General features: G+C 38.6%; 1 protein-coding gene across 2 annotated transcripts; it reads left to right on the top strand.

Annotated features, from left to right (window-relative positions):
* The first annotated feature begins 114 nt into the window (after positions 1-114).
* On the top strand, positions 115-25973 carry kif15 (kinesin family member 15). 2 transcript variants are annotated; one of them, XM_061968005.2, is made up of 35 exons: positions 115-257; positions 448-478; positions 623-809; positions 905-981; positions 1064-1101; positions 3768-3865; positions 3940-4116; positions 4268-4477; positions 4562-4687; positions 4780-4902; positions 4972-5107; positions 5196-5287; positions 6840-7049; positions 7131-7305; positions 8015-8156; positions 8369-8510; positions 9376-9549; positions 9624-9752; positions 9835-9940; positions 10028-10193; positions 11743-11893; positions 11971-12056; positions 12120-12198; positions 12271-12357; positions 12458-12562; positions 12889-13011; positions 13119-13265; positions 13337-13405; positions 21599-21763; positions 21894-21997; positions 22092-22158; positions 22251-22288; positions 25281-25413; positions 25504-25635; positions 25720-25973. In XM_061968005.2, exons 1-35 carry the CDS (start codon positions 239-241, stop codon positions 25786-25788), a joined length of 4113 nt encoding a protein of 1370 aa, XP_061823989.2. In that variant the 5' UTR covers positions 115-238; the 3' UTR covers positions 25789-25973. The 2 variants fall into 2 exon arrangements, with proteins under 2 accessions (XP_061823989.2, XP_061823988.2); XM_061968004.2 differs by having other exon boundaries at positions 13322-13405.

Below are 25973 nucleotides of genomic sequence, written 5' to 3'. Positions count from 1 at the left end.
CACTGCAAAGCTGCAAAGGATACAGCCGCCGAATTGAGACACAGCCCAGATGATGGCAGTATAGGTACTAGCTGACACTAATCATAGAAGAAGAAGAAGAAGCGGATGAGGAGGAGCAGGAAGTTCAGTTAATCAACCCGCCAAATTTGGTTGTAAACAAAGTTTCCCTCATTTTTGGCGGAAAAACAATGAATCATTTTCACTTTTCTATATAACAACGATTATTTTGGGGTCAACAATGAATTGCAGCGCAAAAGGTAATATACAAAGTGTTTATGTCTAATATGTACTATGTAAGCGCCACAATGCCTAAGAGTTACACGGTGAGTACGCGACTCGACTGAGTTAAAGACCGCGAGTACAGCGAGTTGTCTCTTCTATTTTTGATAAACTGCAAAATATGTACGTGAATATAACTTTTTTTAATGTGAACCTTATACTTTTTAGGAGTGAGCGATTCCAAACAGTTTGCTGGCAGGTTGGTAAACCTACAACTCACCACTAAACAATTATTAGCCACATTTCCCACTGTAAAGAAATCAGCTACATCCACACAATAGACATAATTTGCTTTTCCAATCTACCTCTTCTTTTATTTCTCTGTTATATTTTGGTCTTGCAGCAGTGACAGTGATTCAATAAAAGTTTTTGTTCGGGTACGACCTCTGACTCGGGGCACTGGACTGACCACAGATGGAGATCAGCGTCTGTGTCTCAAAGTCATCTTACCAAACACCATACATCTCCTCTCAAAACCCGAGCCGCGAACCTTCACCTATGATCATGTCGCTGACATTGACACGTCACAGGTTTGGGGGAACTTTTGTTGATTTATCTTGTACTGGATTGTCACACATACATGAGAGGTGTTATGTGATGTGTACCTTGTGTCGTTCTCCGACAGGACTCTGTATTCTCCAGTGTGGCCAAGAGTATTGTAGAGTCTTGCATGAATGGATACAACGGTACCATTTTTGCCTAGTGAGTTGACTTAGTTTTCAATATGACACAAAACAATTGTATGGGTATTTGTTGGCAATTAATTGTTATATTTATTTTGCAGTGGCCAAACAGGCTCAGGGAAAACGTTCACCATGCTAGGTGAGAATTCAGTTTAGATCTAGGGCCTGATTTACTAAGATCTAATTACCTCATGCTAAACAGTGTGTTCTATCTATACAATTGCGCATACTATTAGTGAGTGTGTTGCGTGCGATCTACTAATACTGTGTGTGCATTTGAAAAGTGGTCCAGATCACCTTATTTAAATGAGGATTTGCATGTAAAATACATGTCATCATCATGAAGACACTCTCATTTACTGCACATTCATTTTATCATGCCTTGGTGTTTTGCTATGTTTTCAAACAATCAGGAGACATTTACCACTTTGTATCGGCATTTTAGAAGCAGTCGTGTAGTGCATCACATTAACAATTATTTTTTTTCTCTTTTTTTGTTTTTTACTGCACGAGAGAGGGAAGCTACAGTACTGTGTTCAAGACATTAAAATGCATACTTCAAGAAGTTTTTTTTTTAATCATATAGGATATATGTTAGTAATATATATTCTATACAGAAAAACATATTGTCATTGAAAGATATTAGAGGACACCAAAACACATCAATTGAATTTGTTTTAATTAGCCCGTAAGTCATCTAGCAGCTTTGAAATTATAAAAGGATGGTGCTGAATACACAAGGTGTCTAATATTTATTATTTTTGACTGTCCAAATATGTAGAAATGTACACAGAGGACAGAGGATTCTCATCTGTCCATCATGTCTTTGCAGCGCGAGCACTCCTCTCTCACAGCCGTGTGGAAGAGTTTCAGTTTGCCCTACCTTACAAACATGCTAAATAAATACAAACACCGTTTCCATATAAGTTGGGAAATTGTGTTAGATGTAAATATAAACGGAATACAATGACTTGCAAATCATTTTCAACCCATATTCAGTTGAATATGCTACAAAGACAACATATTTGATGTTCAAACTGATAAACATTTTTTTTCCCCAAATAATCATTAACTTTAGAATTTGATGCCAGCAACATGTAACAAAGAAGTTGGGAAAGGTGGCAATAAATACTGATAAAGTTGAGGAATGCTCATCAAACACTTATTTGGAACATCCCACAGGTGAACAGGCAAATTGGGAACAGGTGGGTGCCATGTTTGGGTATAAAAGTAGATTCCATGAAATGCTCAGTCATTCACAAACAAGGATGGGGTGATAGTCACCACTTTCTCAACAAATGCATGAGCAAATTGTTGAACCGTTTAAGAAAAACCTTTCTCAACCAGCTATTGCAAGGAATTTAGGGATTTCACCATCTACGGTCTGTAATATCATCAAAGGGTTCAGAGAATCTGGAGAAATCACTGCACATAAGCAGCTAAGCCCGTGACCTTCGATCCCTCAGGCTGTACTACATCAACAAGCGACATCAGTGTGTAAAGGATATCACCACATGGGCTCAGGAACACTTCAGAAACCCACTGTCAGTAACTACAGTTGGTCACTACATCTGTAAGTGCAAGTTAAAACTCTCCTATGCAAGGCGAAAACCGTTTATCAAAACACCCAGAAACGCCGTCGGCTTCGCTGGGCCTGAGCTCATCTAAGATGGACTGATACAAAGTGGAAAAGTGTTCTGTGGTCTGACGAGTCCACATTTCAAATTGTTTTTGGAAACTGTGGACGTCGTGTCCTCCGGACCAAAGAGGAAAAGAACCATCCGGATTGTTATAGGCGCAAAGTTGAAAAAACAGCATCTGGGATGGTATGGGGGTGTATTAGTGCCCAAGACATGGGTAACTTACACATCTGTGAAGGCGCCATTAATGCTGAAAGGTACATACAGGTTTTGGAGCAACATATGTTGCCATCCAAGCAACGTTACCATGGACGCCCCTGCTTGATTCAGCAAGACAATGCCAAGCCACGTGTTACATCAACGTGGCTTCATAGTAAAAGAGTGCGGGTACTAGACTGGCCTGCCTGTAGTCCAGACCTGTCTCCCATTGAAAATATGTGGCGCATTATGAAGCCTAAAATACCACAACGGAGACCCCCAGACTGTTGAACAACTTAAGCTGTACATCAAGCAAGAATGAGAAAGAATTCCACCTGAGAAGCTTACAAAATGTGTCTCCTCAGTTCCCAAACGTTTACTGAGTGTTGTTAAAAGGAAAGGCCATGTAACACAGTGGTGAACATGCCCTTTCCTAACTACTTTGGCACGTGTTGCAGCCATGAAATTCTAAGTTAATTATTATTTGCAAAAAAATAAATCAAGTTTATGAGTTTGAACATCAAATATCTTGTCTTTGTATTGCATTCAATTGAATATGGGTTGAAAAGGATTTGCAAATCATTGTATTACGTTTATATTTACATCTAACACAATTTCCCAACTCATGGAAACAGGGTTTGTAAAACCCCAAAAAGCGATGAGCAATTTTCATAAACCACATTGATCGTGCTGTTTTATATATTTGCATTTTCTTATCATACTATTGTGGGCATTTTAATGATCAGCATATATTTTGCATAATGATTAAGGCAGAGATGCAAAATGGATTGCACGCATTATTCTGCTCACTTAGGAGACACAGTCCACTTTGCACGTGTTTAGGAGATCAGCTTTTTTATGCCATCAAGTTTGCACATGTTTTAGTACAAGCAAACATTTTGTAAATCAGGCCCTTGGTGTACAATTGGTTTCATTAAATAATGGAAATGTTTTCTTCCACTATCAGGACCTTCTGAGTTGGACAACTTTACAGATGAACTGCGGGGTGTTATTCCTCGTAGTTTTGAGTACCTGTTCTTTCTCATCAACCGAGAAGCAGAAAGGGTTGGTAGTTTATCATTATGCAAGTGATATGAAGAATTTATTTAAACTATGATGTTTTTTTTCCCCCTTCTCAGTCTCAGTCCAAAAGTTTTCTGTGTAAATGTTCATTCATTGAGATTTACAATGAACAAGTATTTGACCTACTGGACACAGCCTCTGCTAGCCTGTTTGTCAGAGAAAACATCAAGAAGGGGGTGTTTGTGGAGGGGGCAGTGGAGAAGTATGTCAACTCTGCTGCAGAAGCTTACCAGGTTGGCATTACCAATGTAATCTGTTATCAGAATCAGTTTTATTGGCCAAGTATGTTTACACACATGGAAATCGACTTGGTGCTGTTCTCTTTTTGCCCATAAATGTAACATGTTTTTTTATTATTTCTTCTGCAACTTGTGACATGGTCAGGTGTTGTCTTGTGGTTGGCGTAATCGCAGAGTGTCCTCCACCTCCATGAACCGCGAGTCTTCGAGGTCTCACGCTGTGTTCACCATGATTTTGGAGTCCAAGGATTCCATAAATGAAGTGGTGAATATCAGGACTTCTCAGCTTAACCTAGTGGACCTGGCGGGCTCAGAGAGGCAGAAAGACACACACACTGACGGCTCCAGACTCAAGGTAAAGGTTCTCGATCATTGGCTCCCTAAGTTTTTGTGTGTGTGAGATTGTTGAAAGCTGTGTCTGCACTTGTTTTCATTTCAGGAAGCCAGTAGTATCAACCGCTCACTTATGTGCCTTGGTCAAGTAATTATGGCTTTAGTGGATGTATCTAATGGGAAGAATCGCCACATTTGTTATAGAGACTCTAAACTCACATTCCTGTTACGGGTCAGTGGTTACAGAGGCTAAATACATTTTAGTGCCTTTTACTGATCCGATTAAGCAAAATATATAATGACATTACTTTATAACCATTTTAGGATTCTCTGGGAGGAAATGCAAAGACTTGCATCATTGCTAACGTTCATCCTGGATCAAAATGCTTTGGGGAAACATTGTCTACCCTGCAGTTTGCCCAGAGAGCAAAGCTGATCAAGAACAAGGTAACTAAACACTACATATTTTTTTAACAGAGCAGATTATGAATGTTCTGTTTCTGTTATTGCTTATAGGCTATTGTCAATGAAGACACACAGGGAAATGTGAGGCAGCTACAGGCTGAGCTGAAGAAGCTGAAGGAGCAGCTTGCACAGGCTCTCTCATCTCAGCCACTGCATAATGGCAGCGATGTAGCACCAGGAGGACCAGGTCTCCCAATATCCAGAAATACTCACATCAAACACTAACTGCAATTCCACTAAATCAGATATTTTTCTATAAATTTTTCTCTCGCCAGAACCATGCATAGATATTGAACACGTTGCATCGTATAAAGTTAAGTTTATAGCCGCTGTTCGTTTGTGGAGGAAACGTGAGGAGGAGAAGAAGGTAGGGGACATCTTTTTTAAATGTGTTTTTATTTGTTGTAGTTGGTTTGTTAATCCTGCCACAATATAATAAGAATTATAATATGAAATTGGAGCAGGAGGGCTCAGAGTTGTCAAATGTAGAAACTTTGTTGCTATAGTTACTAGAGGTTGATGGATATATATTTTTTTCAGGTCTAATACTGATACCGATTATTAGTAGTCAATGAGGCTGATAACTGACATTTGGAGCTGATATGCATTTACTCTAAAATTTAGCTGAACATGAAAAGTACAGGGATGGCGGTCTGAGCAGAAAGGAGCACCATTTTTTTATTCTTCAATACTAGTATAATGTGTGTATGTATTGTAAAAAGGCCGATATCATTATACGTCAATATGCTAAATATCGACGCAGATAATCGGTCGATCCCTAATATTAAGACCCCTCTAGATACTAGGGATGTCACTGTATCAAATCTCACCGAACAATATTATCACAGTATTATGTCCACAGTATGATATTGTTGCGGTATTTGTCAAAAAAAAAAAAGTTACAAATGTTAGTGTGTAAATTGAAGTGGAAGGAATGTTTAGGATAAACACACTCTCTATAATTGAACACCGGATAAACACACTCTCTATAATTGAACACAAACGTAATGCTCTAATCATATTTATTACTTAAAATATGTATTTTTAAGTGCAAGAAATTGCTCAGTGACGTCCACTGTTTTAAGCAAATATTAAAGACTGAGTTACGTTTCTTTTAGGTGACAATGTAAACATCCATTGTAAAACAATAATGTTCGCTTGAATGTCTTTTAACTTTTACTTTCTGACAAGCAGTGTCCTCCACAGTTGACATGTTTATATCTGGAATATGTTGTTTCTGAGAAAAGTAACTTACAATCTAACTTTTAATTACGTAAATACGTAATTAAACCTTTGCGGAACGCAGATTTTCTTACCTCCCTTTGATAGCTCAAAGAGTTTTGATAAATTATGTTTACGTTTTTCAGGAAATGTCCAAATAAACAATTCCTCTCATCAACTATGAGCACTCTTCACTTCCTGCTTACTGTGTTTCACGCCTGTACCTTGGCGCCCCGCGCTGCACAGAACACTCTGGGAGATTTAGTTTATTTCAGTCCTGGACAACACCTTAGGTGCTGGAAAAAAACTACACACCAAATAACTTTACTTGTTGTGATTTATTCTTTACTTAATTATATCCAGATTTTTCTCAACTATATTTACATGAGTTTTGTTGGTATAATAAATACTCATGTTTTCAAATAATTAATTGTAATTACAATATCAATCAAAATAATGGTGATCAATATTTTTGTCATAATCATCTAGCCCTAATAGATCCTTTTATTTGATGTTTTTCATTTACCGGTACTGCTGTTTAGCCCTCATCTCTGGAATGAAAATGGTACTATCCTGTCTGTCCATTTACATCCTAGCAACTTTTGTAATATAACTAATTATATTTGGGCCTGTCCTTCATGAACCAGGCAGAAAGTGGTATTTGTTCAGAAGTACAGTACTTGCATTGATGTGTCCAGGTGCTGCTTAAAAAGCTGTCTCAGCTAGAGGAGGCCTGGGCCCAGAAAGACAAGTTCATCCACTCGAGTCGTCTGATTGTCAAGTTCCGTGAGGATCATATCAGTCGCCTTGAGAAGAAACTAAAGGCAGGATGTGCTTCACTAACCGACGAGGAGTCACAGGCTTTTATTGACAAGCTAAAGGAAGAGATTAGTATTTTACGAGACCAGGTGAACATTTTATTTATGTCATTCATACTCAATATTTCACATCCATTTTTAATGCATTGTTTTTAAATTTTTTATATTAAGGTTGACAACCACCCAAAGATGACTCGCTATGCAGCAGAGAACTACAGCCTCAGACAGGAGAATTGTCAACTTCGCGCCATTGTGTCAGTGGCGAACTCTGAAGCAGTTGAAGCACAAGTTGCTACTGAGCTTGAAGAAGACTTCCAGAGGGCTATTGAAACTGAGAGTGTCACAGGTAGTAAGATGTGTACGGTACTCATAACTGTTTATTGCAGGAGTGTCTAAAGTGTGCCCTGAGGGCCATAAACTGATTTGAGAGGGCTTATTATTTCTTATTTATCGGAAAAAAGAACAAGAGAAAAACAACAGATTTTGTTAATAACCCAGCTAAAAGATCTCAAAAACAGATTTAGGATCACAAACAATTGTAAAGAATCCTTTAAAAAAGTCCTGAATTCAATACCTAATAACTTGTTCCTTATGCCTTTTCTGATATTTCCTGACAGTTTAATCCTAGTCTGCCCAAATATGTTTTGAGCTACGCTATACAGACAGACAAACCCGAGCAAATACATGGCAGAGGTAGTAATAAAACACTATATCGCTAATCATACAAAGCTGAGATGCATGCTGATTTGTAGCTTAATTAGTGCTGTTTGTACATTTGGATTATTTTATCCTTTTTTATAAAATTATTTGGACTTTTGAATCCATCAGAAACGTTTTTTTTTTTTTTGGCCCTTGGTGAAAAAGGTTTGACACCCTTGTTTTATTTGCTATCAGTTCACATTACAATGTACACCACCTTGCGTCCACAGTATGCTGGGATAGGCTCCAGCTAGCCACATGACCCAGACAGAAAAAGTAGCAAAAAAAATAAAGGGATGAGTGACCAGATACATTTATATTACTAGCAATGTCAGAAATCTAATTTTGCATTATAGCTCCAGTGGGTGCCTTGACCTCCGTGGCTGCAGATGCTCTTACTGCAACCGCAATGGAGAAGCTGAAAGTTCAGCTGCTGCAAAAACAGTCTGATCTCACAGGAGCTCTACAGGCCTTTGAAGAGTACAAGGACATCACCAGGTAAGCCTGGAGTGTTGTTATAAAAAACAAATGCATGTAAGGAAATATTAAATACTTTGCTAGCCACCTGGCTTGTGCATTAAAAATTCACAATTATTCCCTGGGAAATTAGGACAAATGTTAAAATTAGTTTTTGTAACCCTGCTCTCTAACAGACAAACGTCTGTTATTTCAAATGTTCTGCAAAGTTTAAGGATATATTTTGTTTTCAGGAAGCAAATGTCTCAATTGGAGTCTGACAAAAGATACCTTGACAAGTCCAACAAGCATTTGGAGAACATTCTGGAAGCCACCAATGCCTACAAAAAACAAGAAGTCTCTGAATTGAACAGAATTCATGTGGAAACTCTGAAGGTAATGTTCAGATGCCTGAAATGAGATCAGCGTTTCCCCTATAATGTATCTGATCGTGGCGTGGCGCCATGCTAAATTCAGGCCACCACACCTTTTAAAAATTAGTACTATTTTTTTTATTTATTATCAAATTTAAAGTAGTATATTGTATGAATGGATATATAACCTATATTATTTAAGCACTAGTGACTGGTGATGCGCAGAAAATGTGGCCACTGAAAAACTTTGATCAAATATAAGCGGTAAGACGAGGCGCGACCACATCTTTGCTATGGCGGCTGGCGGGTTGGACAGTGGTGCGGCGGCGGCTCTCCAGCGGTGGGACGCGCACAGGCCCGCTTTGCACTCCAGCCAGACCCACCCAGCCCTGAGAGCCAATCCTTGTCCTGAAGTCATGGATCTGACCTGCCGACTTCTCTTATCCGCGGCATTCTTGTAACATGTGATGCCAGATATACAGCAGTGACGATTGCTAAAGACTGCACGGAAAGTTTAGCTTCCCCTAAAATATAAAAAAAGTGGTCAAATATATAATTTTGTGTTTGTGTTACATTCACTAAATGCGTTAGCATGCGTTTAACTTTTGTTTAAAATCAGCTTCCTTGGCGACATTTGGCGCGTCATTTTTCATTGATGTGGTAGCATCACAGTGCTGAAGCCAAACTAGACAATCGTGTGTGTGTGTGTGTGCGTGTGTATATATATATATATATGTATAAATATGTATATTTGCATCATCAACAAATATGCAAAATAGCCTGGAGAGGCTTTGTAGGTCATGATTTCATTTTTTTAATGTATTTGTTAGTTTGTGTCTTCCGTTACTGCCATTTTCTTATAACTCTCCTTCCTTTTAAATATTAAGATTCTCTCCACTCCCACCAAAGCGTACAACTTGCGCTCTCGCTCTCGTCTCGTGCCTCTGTCGAGCCCAGAGCACTTAACCAGCACTGACGATAACACAGATGACATTTGGGCCGAGTCGCCCCCTTCAGACATGGCTGAGATGGCGCTGACTGAAGAGCTGCGTCAAGTCCAGGTCAGAGTTATTTTCTCAAATAAGTAATGTAGTCTACTGTACGATCGAATGTACTATATCTGTTTTCTCCTCAGGAGCAAACGAGTCATGTGCGGTCCCAGTTAGGAGAGGAGGAGCTAAAGAACAGCAGGCTGATGCAGCAAATAGCAAAACTAGAAGAGCAGATCTTTATAATGTCTCAGGAATCTGGCCAAAAGGATGAAGTGAGCTATTTCTTCATGTTTTCTAACACTATTCAACAAGTTTATGAAATTAGATTAATGTTTTATTTTTAACCTGCTTCAGCAATTTTCAACTGAGCGCACTAACAAGAACAAAGAGCAGCTCAAATTGCAGGAAACAATCAACAGTCTGGAACAGAACCTTCAGTCTGAACAGGAAGCTGCAGGAGGTGCCATTTCTGTCGCTTCAATGTTATTTAGCCACTGTACATACTTATTTGAGGTGGTGAAAAGAAAATGTTTTCTTCCACGTTCAGTCCTGAGAAGTGAGATCCATGATCTACGTCTGGTACTGCAGTCATCTGACAAGGAGCTGGCCATGGTGAAAAAAGAGCTGGGTGACAAGCAATGCGAGCAGCAGAGGGAAACAAGCCAACTCTCCTCCAGTCTGATGACCGCACAGCTCCAGCTCGACAAAGTCCAGTAGGTGTGGCTGCATTGGCCATTGCAGTATTGCAGGAGTCACAAACTGGCAGATTGCTGGACATATACCGGTAGTCAATACATAATTTAAGTATTTTGATGGGGCCCTTCTATTTTGACTGGCAGTTATTCTAGACTCTACAGTTGCTCGGATCAGGAAATTCGGTGAGTTAACCATCCCGTGTAATTCTAATCGAAAGAAAAGAGTGACACAGTAAAACAAGTGATACACACGTAGAGAAAGTGACAAATGTGGGAAAAAAGATCAAAGAGAGGACAGAAAGACAACATACACCTATTGATAGACATAGCGCTGTCAAGACAGAGTGAAGAGAATACTTGACTGACTCATTCATATACGGTACATTCTTCCCTCTGGATGCATGAAACCAGGTGGTTCATTATGTTCAAAGGCTGTGGTAATGTGAAACACCGCTTTTAAACAAAGCAAAATAATTTCCGCCAAATGTATTCACTTGATACTGAACTCCATCCATCCATTTCCCACCGCTTGTCCCTCTGCATTCGGGCGGAAGGCGGGGTACACACTAGAAGGAGGCACCTCCTCCTGAAGGCACAGAAAATAAGCAGTAGAGATGTGACTTACGCCTTTTTGAAGGGAGCTGAATCTTGAAGACCCGTTCAAAAGACCTACTCTTGTAAGGAAACAATCTCTTGTAGCGGTTATATTTGTAACATAATAATTGTCATTAATATTTCACCAATATTTGCTGTATTGGTGGAAACTATTCTGAAAATATAATTTACTTTGGCTTGTTGTATGCATTCTATTAGGTAGTGCCATATCTCCAAGCTTTGATAATGAGATCACTATTTAGTGTTTTCCCATACCTAAAAACCTTTCTGGCCCAATAAAAAATATGCATGCTACAAATTAAGCCCCTGCAAAGTAAAACTTTCTACCAACATTTTAACAATACCGAAATAAATATACAAAACGGAATAAAACGTAAATAGGTTTATAATACATGATAACAATGTAAATGAAACTCTACCTGCTGAAGTACTTTTTTTTGGGCGCCAATATCAAATTTTCCCTGGTATAACAGTAAAAGAGGCACCGTGGGCATTTTTCATTAAAAAAAATGTCTCCCGAACAACTTTCGACAGGAACTCTGTTCTCACCGTTCACCTAGAAGGTCAGTTTGAAAGACTCGATTCGTTCGCCTTTGTCACCTCGCTAATAAGCAATCTTAGAGCCCAACAGGAACAATCCACCTTACTTCTGACATATTTATTCACTGCACAAGAGCTGCTAATTAATGTTCTTTCAGATAGATGGATACTTTATTGATCCCCGGGGGGAAATTCAGGCTTTTTTTTGTTGTCTATTTCAGAGTCTATTTTATTGGTTTTTTTTTACATTTTAATTTATTTTTGCTATTTCAGTTTTTAAACATAGCCTTAAATCCTGCATGTCCATTCTGACCTTACCACCTCCAACTTTTCTCTGATTGTAAATATTGGAATTTGAGTCGAATACCACTGCTGTACGGTAGGTATGACATCAGCAATGTTTTGGTGGCAGGCTGGAGTGGGAGCAGCTCCTGGAGCAGCATCGGACTCTGCAGGATTCTTTTGACCAGCTGCAAGCCGAGGCCAAGTTTGATGCGGATCATGCGAGACAGCAGCTGGCGGACAGGCAGAATGAGATGGGTGCACTGCAGGCTCAGATTGCAGTCAGTGAACTCAAACTTCTCTCCCTAAATTGTGACCTGTCAAATAACTGAAGTTCTGGTGTTGTTTCTTGCTCTAGGAACTAAACAACTTCCTGGAATTGGAGCAGAAGCACACAAGCACGCTGACCTCCCAGTTAAGAGAAAACAAAGAAAGTATATCAAAGTGAGTCCATGATAGTCTGCGAACATATGACTACTTGACATAAGTCATCTTGTGTGCTTTCAGAGAACTTGGTGAAACTGTTCAAGAGAACACAGAGCTTAGAAAACAAATCTCAGACATGACCGTACAAATCCACCAGCATGTAAGTATCATTATATATTTCTTATTAAAATTCTACACTACTTCTTTTCACCCGCTCAATGTAATTTCAAAGGTATCCAAACTTGATCATCTAGAGCAGAACCAATCATCTGCCAATGAAACTATAAAAGGCCTGGAACAGAAAATAGAACAGGACAAAGTATGTGCAATTGATTTGTTGTCCAATGACTCCATGTTTTTACTTGTATATTCTGCCAGACTGAACTGAAATTATTTTAATTTTGTTCCCTCTATGTCAGGATGTCTTTGTTGATTTGATCAACCAAACCAGAGATGTCCGGAGTGAGCTGAGACACAAGGACCAGACCATTAGCCATCTTTCGGGCGACATCACAGACCTTACTGTACTTAAGACCTTTTGTTTCATCAGTCATGTCTTGGGCCATGTGGCGGTATTGTTTAGATGGTTGTTAGTCAAAGGGTACGCAAGAAATACATAAACAATTGTAAACTTTATGTTTGGAATTTATTCTCATTATGAAATTGTACCATGCAATTATCCTCTGTGAACGAGGAAGTGCTTTAATTTACGTTTAGAGGTTTACATGACGATGGTAATTCCGCTTCAATACCGCACATGTTCTACCTTTATTCAGGTTATGGTTAGAACGGCCCTTATTTTTCCTCCTTCCTGTGGCTAAATTACTGTGTCTTGTGATTGCTTCTCCAGGCCAAGTACAACGCTGCCTGCTTGGAACGAGAAAATATACGGGAGCAAAACTTTAAGATGCACACAGAAATCACAGAACTGAAGGAAACTTTAGAGAGGAGCATTGCATCTAACAAAATAGAGGTGATTGCGCTTAACAGGGCACTCAGTGTCAGTTAAATGCCATCACGTCATTTAAAGTCAGGTACAATGACAGTCAAAGTCACTGTGTTTGTGTGTGTGTGTGCCAGGTTGAGGTGTTGCAGGAAGAAATGACTTATGCCAATGAGGAGGTGGAAAGACTCACAAAGGTCTTGGATGAGCAGAGCAGCCACCTCCAAGCAGCTCAAGAGCAAACTGCTCAAAAGGATGTACTGATACAAAACCTACAGCAAGAAGTAATTTTTTTTCATCAAGAAATTATTCCAATAATAATTTTGTCATATAATACTAGCTGTGTGTGATGCAGATGCAGCAGCAGCACGAAGCTGTGGAGAAAACCATAGATGTGGAGTCAACACCTAAATCAATACTCAAGGTACGTACAGTACACTTTCTATATTCTCTGTATTAGGCGTGTGAAATTTCTGCAAAAACGCCTTAAATCTGTGTTTTTTTAAACATACATTTTTGTGTCAAAATATCACTACCATTTTTCTTTTTAATGAAATATCAACAAAAAATAAGATGTAAAGAAAATGTTGGTATTTTAGTTATTCACGGAATATTAACAAGTCTTGAAGTGTTAAGATACAAGTACCGGTAAGCTAAAAGCAAGTGAGGTTGCGAGCTAAACGTAATTGGACAAGCATGGCAAATCTAATATGTTCACGACACATGTTTAAATTTAAAAAAAAATCTAGCTCCGCTCTTTTGTTGTGTCGGTTGTGTCCTTTGTGGCTTTAAGTTGTGTTGCGGCTTTATATTACAAACCCCGTTTCCATATGAGTTGGGAAATTGTGTTAGATGTAAATATAAACGGAATACAATGATTTGCAAATCTTTTTCAACCCATATTCAGTTGAATATGCTACAAAGACAACATATTTGATGTTCAAACTGATAAACCTTTTTTTTTGCAAATAATCATTAACTTTAGAATTTGATGCCAGCAACACGTGACAAAGAAGTTGGGAAATGTGGCAATAAATACTGATAAAGTTGAGGAATGCTCATCAAACACTTATTTGGAACATCCCACAGGTGTGCAGGCTAATTGGGAACAGGTGGGTGTCATGATTGGGTATAAAAACAGCTTCCCAAAAAATGCTCAGTCTTTCACAAGAAAGGATGGGGCGAAGGTACACCCCTTTGTCCACAACTGCGTGAGAAAATAGTCAAACAGTTTAAGAACAACGTTTCTCAAAGAGCAATTGCAAGAAATTTGGGGATTTCAACATCTACGGTCCATAATATCATCAAAAGGTTCAGAGAATCTGGAGAAATCACTCCACGTAAGCGGCATGGCCGGAAACCAACATTGAATGACCGTGACCTTCGATCCCTCAGACGGCACTGTATCAAAAACCGACATCAATCTCTAAAGGATATCACCACATGGGCTTAGGAACACTTCAGAAAACCACTGTCATTAAATACAGTTGGTCGCTACATCTGTAAGTGCAAGTTAAAGCTCTACTATGCAAAGCGAAAGCCATTTATCAACAACATCCAGAAACGCCGCCGGCTTCTCTGGGCCCGAGATCATCTAAGATGGACTGATGCAAAGTGGAAAAGTGTTCTGTGGTCTGACGAGTCCACATTTCAAATTGTTTTTGGAAATATTCGACATCGTGTCATCCGGACCAAAGGGGAAGCGAACCATCCAGACTGTTATCAACGCAAAGTTCAAATGCCAGCATCTTTGATGGTATGGGGGTGCATTAGTGCTAAAGGCATGGGTAACTTACACATCTGTGAAGGCACCATTAATGCTGAAAGGTACATACAGGCTTTGGAACAACATATGCTGCCATCTTTTTCATGGGTTAGCAAGACAATGCCAAGCCACATTCAGCACGTGTTACAACTGTGTGGCTTCGTAAAAAAGAGTGTGGGTACTTTCCTGGCTCGCCTGCAGTCCAGACCTGTCTCCCATCGAAAATGTGTGGCGCATTATGAAGCGTAAAATACGACAGCGGAGACCCCGGACTGTTGAGCAACTAAAGCTCTACATAAAACAAGAATGGGAAAGAATTCCACTTTCAAAGCTTCAACAATTAGTTTCCTCAGTTCACAATCGTTTATTGAGTGTTGTTAAAAGAAAAGGTGATGTAACACAGTGGTGAACATGCCCCTTCCCAACTACTTTGGCATGTGTTGCAGCCATGAAATTCTAAGTTAATTATTATTTGCAAAAAAAAAAAAGTTTGAGTGTGAACATCAAATATCTTGTCTTTGTAGTGCATTCAATTGAATATGGGTTGAAATGGATTTGCAAATCATTGTATTCCGTTTATATTTACATCTAACACAATTTCCCAACTCATATGGAAACGGGGTTAGTATTTTGTTGTGGGGTTTACAATCGTGCTGTATCTGAAAATTGTTGTGTTGTGCCAATATAATACTGCTTGGATTCAAAATGACATCACGTCCGGCTCATTGAATATGCGTGGTGGTCAAGCCAGCGTCTGTCTCAATGGCTACTATGCGCCATTTAGCCTTTCTCAAAGAAAGATGCCCTATGCTTGCATTGTTTCCGGCTGTACGAATCGTTTAAATTGCAAAAAGGATAAACGTTTCTTCAGAGTTCCTCGAGAGGTTATCAAGAATGGTGCAAGAGTGCAAGATTTTATGAAAAAAGATGACATAAGTACCATGCACTCCAGTATAAGGGAGCGGAGCCGAAGAATGCACGTGTTTGCAGTGACCACTCCGTTAAAGGTTTGTTTGTTATACTTTTAACGTTCATTATTTCCCATTTAAGTATTATCTTGATATTATTTGTATTTAAGACACATTTTTGCTACTAGTGTTCCGTAAAGCACCAACTCGGTGAATCTTAGTAAAATAAATCAAATGAAAGCAAAACCTAAAAGAGTTATCAAAGGCAACTTTCAGCACATACACAATGTTGAGATCTACAGTTATATTTTTAAAAAGATGGGGAAAAATACACATACTCTTAAACGGCACGTGCAACAGCAAGGGCAGGCAACAAACCTGACTGTAGACACAAAGTTAAATAATGAAATGCAACCTTATCTGATCAATTGCATATTTATCTGGGTGAGTCTTGATACCAATGTCCTTGATCCAACCATACACATAGAAGTTGTAGACCTCCATGTCGTGTAGAATGGCATCAAGAGCACATGATGGTTCGATATGTTTAGGAACTGCACTGACCAATAATCCTTTATCACGAGACAAATATTTTTTTTGATAAAGTATAGGAATCTATTCCATTGCATAGTTAAAAAATGTTCTCATCTGCTTTTTGCAGGAAGATCTAAGTGATAACTCAATGACGACAACCTTCTTCTTTGTATATGTATACTTTACTGAGTTTAAGTTCAGGGAACACAATAACAAACCGGCCACTGCCGTTCACATAACAGACTAACAACCGGAGCCCGCACATAGAGCAATGCATGCTGGGAGTTACCGTAAATACACTAAAAGAGTGTACTATAATATTGCGCAATGCAAAAACAGAACATTTACACTAAGCCCCTTGTGTACTTGCAGTACAACTGCCATCTTAGCTTTGTTGATCACCACTGGTTTTCACTTCCAGGAAAAAAATCACTTGTCGGAATACAAGCAATTGTTTTGTGGCGTTTGCATTTGTTGTGACCTTTCTCGACCACAGTAGGTTTCCGCCATTCTATGTTTTGATGATTGATGGCGATGACACCACAGACGGGCAGACAGTCTTAAGTAACATTTAACATCCTTATCATTAAAAAAGTGCTATGATAGTAAGCGAGTTTGCAAGCTCATTGTAAACAAAGGACGAACATGGCAAAAGTTAAATGGAAGGCTGATGTGACGAAAATTGATGCAGGAGCGTATCAACTATGTTTTGTGTCTGACAATATTTGTTTTTAATTTTTTTACATGTCTTGTCCAACCACTCGGGCAAATCATATTGTTGATGTAGATGCCCATATCTGCAGTACATAATTGTTTGTTTTGTTTTGTATTTGACTTTATTAAATGTATGTATTTAATGTTTGGCGCACTCGGTCCAGAGCAGGAGGGCACAGAAAGAAGAACAAAGAAGACAGAGGGGGAAATTGCGGGGACAAAAAGGGGATAAGACAGAGAGAGACAACAACAACAACAAAACAACACATATATGTATGTATATATATATATATATATATGTATATATATATATATATACATATATACAGTGTTGGGACTAACGCGTTACAAAGTAACGCGTTACTGTAACGCCGTTAGTTTCGGCGGTAACTAGTAATCTAACGCGTTTTTTTTTTTTATTCAGTAATTTAGTTACCGTTACTACATGATGCGTTACTGCGTTATTTTACGTTACTTTTGATGTAGTATCGGCTAGAAACAGAAGCGCTGCGGTGTCGTTCTTCTGAATCTTCCTCTGTCACAAGCCGGAGAGAAGAAAAGAGGCGCGGTCTATGTGTGTGTGGGTGTGGGTGTGGGGAAAAAAAGTTGTTGGCACGTTCAGTCCACACACAGCGTGGTCATGGCGAACGGAGTAACGGAGGAGCTTGAACGCCCCCGCCATTGAATCGGTGTGTTTATAAGTGCAGACTCGGTTGTGCAAAACGAGGGTTTTAAACACATGCTGAACGTGCTTGAACCACGTTACGACATCCCGTCGCGCACCCACTTCAGCAATAAGATTGTGCCAGATCTTTATGAGCAGGAGAAGAAAAAAGTTGTGGATGAACTATCCCGAGCATCATCTGTTGCGCTCATGACAGACGGGTGGACGTCCAGCGGAACTATACAGGTAAAAGCCAGTAAATTAGAATATTTTGAAAAACTTGATTTATTTCAGTAATTGCATTCAAAAGGTGTAACTTGTACATTATATTTATTCATTGCACACAGACTGATGCATTCAAATGTTTATTTCATTTAATTTTGATGATTTGAAGTGGCAACAAATGAAAATCCAAAATTCCGTGTGTCACAAAATTAGAATATTACTTAAGGCTAATTCAAAAAAGGGATTTTTAGAAATGTTGGCCAACTGAAAAGTATGAAAATGAAAAATATGAGCATGTACAATACTCAATACTTGGTTGGAGCTCCTTTTGCCTCAATTACTGCGTTAATGCGGCGTGGCATGGAGTCAATGAGTTTCTGGCACTGCTCAGGTGTTATGAGAGCCCAGGTTGCTCTGATAGTGGCCTTCAACTCTTCTGCGTTTTTGGGTCTGGCATTCTGCATCTTCCTTTTCACAATACCCCACAGATTTTCTATGGGGCTAAGGTCAGGGGAGTTGGCGGGCCAATTTAGAACAGAAATACCATGGTCCGTAAACCAGGCACGGGTAGATTTTGCGCTGTGTGCAGGCGCCAAGTCCTGTTGGAACTTGAAATCTCCATCTCCATAGAGCAGGTCAGCAGCAGGAAGCATGAAGTGCTCTAAAACTTGCTGGTAGACGGCTGCGTTGACCCTGGATCTCAGGAAACAGAGTGGACCGACACCAGCAGATGACATGGCACCCCAAACCATCACTGATGGTTTGGGTTGGTTTGGTTTGCATTTCCTTTGGAAATCGAGGTCCCAGAGTCTGGAGGAAGACAGGAGAGGCACAGGATCCACGTTGCCTGAAGTCTAGTGTAAAGTTTCCACCATCAGTGATGGTTTGGGGTGCCATGTCATCTGCTGGTGTCGGTCCACTCTGTTTCCTGAGATCCAGGGTCAACGCAGCCGTCTACCAGCAAGTTTTAGAGCACTTCATGCTTCCTGCTGCTGACCTGCTCTATGGAGGTCCTCCAGGTGCTTAAACCCCTCATAAGTGTTCCATCTCTACTGAGCACTGAAACTTCACCATCTGTGTCAATGATCCTGCCACTGAAAACAAGTATTCTACAATCCATGGCTCCAAGTGTGGAAGACAGCAGCATCACTCCAGATGTCAGGCTTTATGTTTCAAGGAAGATGATGTGCCTTCTTATGTTGCACTTTAACTTGTTTTTTATTCATGGTCATTGGTCCAAGTTTAAAGAAAGGAGGAATGCCTTTTTATGTTGCACTGTTTTTCATTAATTATGTTAAAAGGAAAATAAAAATGTATGTCAAGTTGATCAACAGATTGTATTATTCTCCAGTGCAATAACAGTACTGAAATGAAGGCAAAAAGGGCATTAATGGGAGCTTTAAAAAAAAAAGAAGAAAAAAAGAAGTAACTAAATAGTTACTTTTCACAGTAACGCATTACTTTTTGGTGTATGTAACTGAGTTAGTAACTGAGTTACTTTTGAAATAAAGTAACTAGTAACTGTAACTAGTTACTGGTTTTCAGTAACTAACCCAACACTGTATATATATATGTGTGTGTATATATATATATATATATATTGTATATATATATATATGTACTGTATATATATATATAAAACATTTATACGTGTGTGTGTGTATACATTATATACATACAAGTGTGTGTGTACCGTATTTTTCGGACTATAAGTCGCAGTTTTTTTCATAGTTTGGCCGGGCTCCAGTGCGACTTATATATGTTTTTTTCCTTCTTTATTATGCATTTTCGGCAGGTGCGACTTATACTCCGGTGCGACTTATACTCCGAAAAATACGGTATATATACAGTCGCGATCAAAAATTTACATACACTTGTAAAGAACATAATGTCATGGCTGTCTTGAGTTTCCATTATCTACAACTCTTGTTTTTTTATGATAGAGTGATTGGAGCACATACTTGTTGGTCACAAAAAACATTTATGAAGTTTTATTTTTTTTTAATTAATTTATTATGGGTCTACTGAAAATGTGACCAAATCTGCTGGGTCAAAAGTATACATACAGCAATGTTAATATTTGGTTACATGTCCCCTGGCAAGTTTCACTGCAATAAGGTGCTTTTGGTAGCCATCCACAAGCTTCTGGCAAGCTTCTGGTTGAGTTTTTGATCACCCCTCTTGACAAAATTGGTCCAGTTCAGCTAAATTTGGTGGTTTTCTGACATGGACTTGTTTCTTCAGCATTGTCCACACGTTTAAGTCAGGACTTTAGGAAGGCCATTCTAAGGCCTTAATTCTAGCCTGATTTAGCCATTCCTTTACCACTTTTGACGTGTGTTTGGGGTCATTGTCCTGTTGGAACACCCAACTGCGACCATATATGTATATGTATGTATGTGTGTGTGTGTGTATATATATATATATATATATATATATATATATATATATGTATATATTAGGGGTGTGGGAAAAAATCGATTTGAATTCGAATCGCGATTCTCACGTTGTGCGATTCAGAATCGATTATCATTTTTAAAAAAAAAATTTTTTTTTTATTTAAATTTTTTTTTTTTTTTTAAATTTTTTAGACATTTATAAAAAATATAAAAAAAGAACAATAGTGTCACTGTGGCTTACACTTGCATCGCATATCATAAGCTTGACAACACACTGTGTCCAATATTTTCACAAAGATAAAATAAGTCATATTTTTGGTTCATTTAATAGTTCAAACAAATTTACATTATTGCAATCAGTTGATAAAACATTGTCCTTTACAATTATAAAAGCTTTTTACAAAAATCTACTACTCTGCTTGCATGTCAGCAGACTGGGGTAGATCCTGCTGAAATCCTATGTATTGAATGAATAGAGAATCCTTTTGAATCGGGAAAAAAATTGTTTTTGAATCGAGAATCGTGTTGAATTGAAAAAAAAAATCGATTTTGAATCGAATCGTGACCCCAAGAATCGATATTGAATTGAATCGTGGGACAAAATATATATATATATATATATATATATATATATATATGTATATGTATATATACATATACATATACACGTGGCCATGTCACACTCGAAGATCATGTTGCTGGATTGAGCTGGTTCACATTCAGAAGACAAACTATGCATTACCATGGAATATGATAAAAATTAATTAAATCTCCTAACCATGTTAAATTATTATTTATAATACATATAAACTGAATCTTGAACTACAAAATTAAGATAAACGGTTAGATATTTTATATGTATAGGCTTCAATTAAATATTTTAATATGAAAAAGATAAACCTAAGTAAATAATCACAGTGAAAACTGTGACTTTACAAAATGTTACAGTATAATTAAAATGCATTTTTTAAATATATTTTGTCCACCTTTCAGTGATGCATGGCTATTACTTTAGTTGATTATGTAATCATTCTAACTTTATATATTCATTGATGTATATACATAAATTGTATATAGCTGTATCAGTGATGTTAATTTAGTGTACATTTGTTGATGGTGGTGGATTTTGTCTTTATCTACCGTACTAAAAAAAAATAAAAAAATTCTGTGGCATGGGAGATGTGTCAAAAATACAGCCAAAAGACGTTGGTAAATCTAAAAGTAAAATGTTGTGTAGAAATGGACACAATTGCAAGAAATGTAGTCTTGATTTACAAAATTTTCTTTCAGGGTTTGCGTGGCAGCACTTTGTGCTGATAGAAATGTTCCTCCTTTTTTCCTCAAAGGGTGCTCATAGCTCTGCTGTATGGATTTGTCCCAACACGTTGCTTTCACACTCTCATTCTAGACCCCCTGCACCCCGGGGAGCTTTAGCAGAGACCTGACCCAGATCTTGGAAAGCCAAGAGAGAGAACTGGAGAATCGACGGTCCTCCATGATGACCATGGAATTCCTCTTAACTGAGCTCAATGCTGAGAGAGCGGCAAAGAATGAGGAGATTCAACGGCTCAAAGTATAGTTTTTAACCACTAAGTTTTATGCCGTTTTAATATCATTGCATATTGCAAGTCAGCAGCGTTTAAGTTTTGCAAGAGTTCTACTACATATAATGCACATCAATGCTATGTTTCTTTCAACCTCAGGCACAGTTGAATGAGAAAGAGAAGGTCCGCATGGAGATTCAGGGTTTGCTTGACCAGTTTTATACCAATAATAGCAAGCTGCCTCAGAGCAGAACTGCAAACAGGTGTAGTTCATTACACCTTTTTATAACATAATCTACAATATCATACAGTTTGCATTTGTGCCTCATTGTGACTGTGGTGTTGTTGAACTTTCAGCGAGCAGCTCATTGAAGGAATCAAGCAGTCCATTCTTGAAGAGCTACAAGAGGAAAAAGAAGAGAAGGTTTGCGATTAAAGTACCGGTAGTTCATCCTAACTTTGGTGTTTTGCTTTGATCTTACTTTTTATCAATGTTATTCCATTTGTCCTGATCAGGAGAAAGTGATGCAAAGACTTTCAGACACTCAAAAAAAGTAAGCACCTGTTTGTCTACACTCAGTGTCCACAACATTCGGAACATCGATTCAGTCTTAAAAAGGAGTAGTTTTTATATTTTGCATTGGTAAGCGATTCACTTAAGCCCCTGCAGACCATGAGTGCACACTCATGCGAGCACTTGTCAGTCAGTAAAACTCCCGTGATTCGAGTACACTGGAACCTCGATTTACGAACTTATTTGGTTCTAAACCGCAAAGTTTGTATATTGAAGCAGAGTTCCCCATAAGAATCAATGTAAACATGAATAATTGGTTCTAGCCTCAACAAAAAAACATTTTAGTATAAAAACTGCACACTTTGAAGACACTTTGTTTGTGTGCATGTGTGGTGTGCATGTGTGGTGTGCATGTGTGTGTGTATTTATGTATGTATGTATATATATATATATATATATATATATATATATATATATATTAGGGCTGCAACTAAGGATTCATTTGATAATCGATTAATCTGTCGATTATTACTTCGGTTATTCGATTAATAATCGGATAAAAGAGACAAACTACAAATCCCGTTTCCATATGTTGGGAAATTGTGTTAGATGTAAATATAAATGTAATACAATGATTTGCAAATCCTTTTCAACCCATATTCAATTGATTGCACTACAAAGACAATATATTTGATGTTCAAACTCATAAACTTGATTTGTTTTTTGCAAATAATAATTCACTTAGAATTTCATGGCTGCAACACGTGCCAAAGTAGTTGGGAAAGGGCATGTTCACCACTGTGTTACATGGCCTTTCCTTTTAACAACACTCAATAAACGTTTGGGAACTGAGGAGACACATTTTTAAGCTTCTCAGGTGGAATTATTTCCCATTCTTGCTTGATGTACAGCTTAAGTTGTTCAACAGTCCGGGGGTCTCCGTTGTGGTATTTTAGGCTTCATAATGCGCCACACATTTTCAATGGGAGACAGGTCTGGACTACAGGCAGGCCAGTCTAGTACCCGCACTCTTTTACTATGAAGCCACGTTGATGTAACACATGGCTTGGCATTGTCTTGCTGAATTAAGCAGGGGCGTCCATGGTAACGTTGCTTGGATGGCAACATATGTTGCTGCAAAACCTGTATGTACCTTTTAGCATTAATGGCACCTTCACAGATGTGTAAGTGACCCATGTCTTGGGCACAAATACACGCACATACCATCACAGATGCTGGCTTTTCAACTTTGCGCCTATAACAATCCGGATGGTTCTTTTCCTCTTTGGTCCGGAGGACACAACGTCCACAGTTTCCCAAAAACAATTTGAAATGTGGACTCGTCAGACCACAGAACACTTTTCCACTTTGTATCAGTCCATCTTAGATGAGCTCAAGCCCAGCGAAGCCGACAGCGTTTCTGGGTGTTGTTGATAAACGGTTTTCGCCTTGCATAGGAGAGTTTTAACTTGCACTTACATAAGTAGCGACCAACTGTAGTTACTGACAGTGGGTTTCTGAAGTGTTCCTGAGCCCATGTGGTGATATCCTTTACACACTGATGTCGCTTGTTGATGCAGTACAGCCTGAGGGATCGAAGTTCACGGGCTTAGCTGCTTACGTGCAGTGATTTCTCCAGATTCTCTGAACCCTTTGATGATATTACGGACCGCAGATGGTGAAATCCCTAAATTTGCTCATGCATTTGTTGACAAAGTGGTGACCCTCGCCCCATCCTTGTTTGTGAATGACTAAGCATTTCATGGAATCTACTTTTATACCCAATCATGGCACCCACCTGTTACCAATTTGCCTGTTCACCTGTGGGATGTTCCAAATAAGTGTTTGATGAGCATTCCTCAACTTTATCAGTATTTATTGCCACCTTTCCCAACTTCTTTGTCACGTGTTGCTGGCATCAAATTCTAAAGTTAATGATTATTTGCAGAAAAAATAATGTTTATCAGTTTGAACATCAAATATGTTGTCTTTGTAGCATATTCAACTGAATATGGGTTGAAAATGATATGCAAATCATTGTATTCCGTTTATATTTACATCTAACACAATTTCCCAACTCATGGAAACGGGGTTTGTATATATGTGTATGTATACGAGAGCTTCCCTCCGCCTTCGGGTGGGGGGGACGGGTCCTGACTGTTTATGCTTATGGACCAAACAGCATCTCAGAGTACCATCTTTTTTTGGATTCCTTCGAGGGAGTACTGGAGAGTACATCCAAATTCTATTTGAGGTTTTTCACAACTTTGTGTGCATATAGTAGTAGTACTGTTGATGTTTTTATCTGTTTGCTCAATTCTGACAGCCGCGAAAACACTGCAGAAGTTAACCATTTAGCTTTAACAGAGATGCTAATAGTCCCTTTCACAGACAATATATTGTGTTTTCCTCTATCATTACTGACGTTCTGGTTGTTGTTACATGAAAACACTTGATATGAAGCACGCTGCACTTTTTGCAAGAAAACTGTTCCATGGCATATCTGAAAAATGGCTTTTTTGTTTGCTAATATTGTTTTCAATTAGTTTACAACAGAGAAGCTTCTGGTGTATTTAGTTAGGTTAACCATTTTGTTTACCAATGTGAAAGAGCAGTGAATGAATTCATATACTTACAATTCATCCTGGCCCTCTGATAAAGTTCGTACGCCGAGACATGGTTCGCACACAGGCATATTTGGTGTAAACCAAAAAAATTGCAAATAGAGGTATTAGTAAATGAAAGTTCCATTATAGCCTACCTGTGAGTCTGTCAAACTTAAGGTTGTATTTTACATTTAAGAGAAGCCAATGGGCTTAGCGAGTGTATCATTTATTTTGTAGAGCCTGTGATGCAACTTAGGCAGTTGTACAAAATTCAGTTAGAGAAAATGTTACACAATTAGCGACATCGTAGCAAGTGAACAAGTAAACGAAGATACAAACAAGACAGTCCCTATTCAGTATATAAAACGTCTGAACGACTTGTTCATGACTCGCACATCTAACAAGCTGTGTTCCTCTGTGGTTTAGAATGCAGGCACAAGAATCAATGTTGGCCCAGTCACAGACTTGTGTTCAGGAGTTGACAACAGAATTGAGAAATCGCTGTCTCGAACTTCGTGAGCTGAGCCTGAGAACGCAGGATGAGGACAAGCTCCTCAAGGTAAGAGCACCCCATAGATTTGTGTTTCTACGCAGTGTAACTTGAAAATGTTTCCCATCACATGATAAGTGATAGTGACTCCTCTTCCAGGAGAATGAGGCTTTACGTAAGCAGAATGTTCAGCTGTCAGAAGAGAATGGAAAACTGGTAGGACATAAAAACCACAAACAAAGGATTGAATATTTGGTGCAGCTAAAGAAAGACAACACAAGACTTCAGGCGGTGATTATTACTGTCTAGCGTTTCTCGAAAGAGTGGGTGTTTTCACCACACGACACTAATGAAATGCATTTTGTTTGTTCAAAGGAAAATGAGAAGCTCCGATCGGTGATGAGCCTAATGCAACAGGACAACACTGGAACACCCTTAAAATAGTTGTGAATCTGTTTGAATGCCCTTTTTTATTGTAAGGATGTTTTAATTCACAATTTGTTCATTGTCATTTTGTTTCCTCTTTGGAGATCCACAGCATAATGTGTTTTTTTTATATATATATATACACCGTAATAGGAAATAGGCATTTTGAATCAAGACTTTAGAAATAAAACAAAATGGGTGGA

This window comes from Nerophis lumbriciformis, linkage group LG08, assembly GCF_033978685.3.
Source record: "Nerophis lumbriciformis linkage group LG08, RoL_Nlum_v2.1, whole genome shotgun sequence".
In the NCBI taxonomy this organism is placed as follows: domain Eukaryota; kingdom Metazoa; phylum Chordata; class Actinopteri; order Syngnathiformes; family Syngnathidae; genus Nerophis; species Nerophis lumbriciformis.
The sequence above is the reverse complement of the archived record's forward strand: the minus strand, read 5'-3'. Positions and strand labels throughout refer to the sequence as shown.

What these genes read in the sequence shown, in the direction of transcription:
- kif15 (XM_061968004.2), top strand. An exon ending in TCCAAACAGTTTGCTGGCAG is followed by an intron (nt 479 to 622) that starts GTTGGTAAACCT and finishes TTGGTCTTGCAG; the next exon opens with CAGTGACAGTGATTCAATAA. An exon ending in AGGAGATTCAACGGCTCAAA is followed by an intron (nt 21,764 to 21,893) that starts GTATAGTTTTTA and finishes TTTCAACCTCAG; the next exon opens with GCACAGTTGAATGAGAAAGA.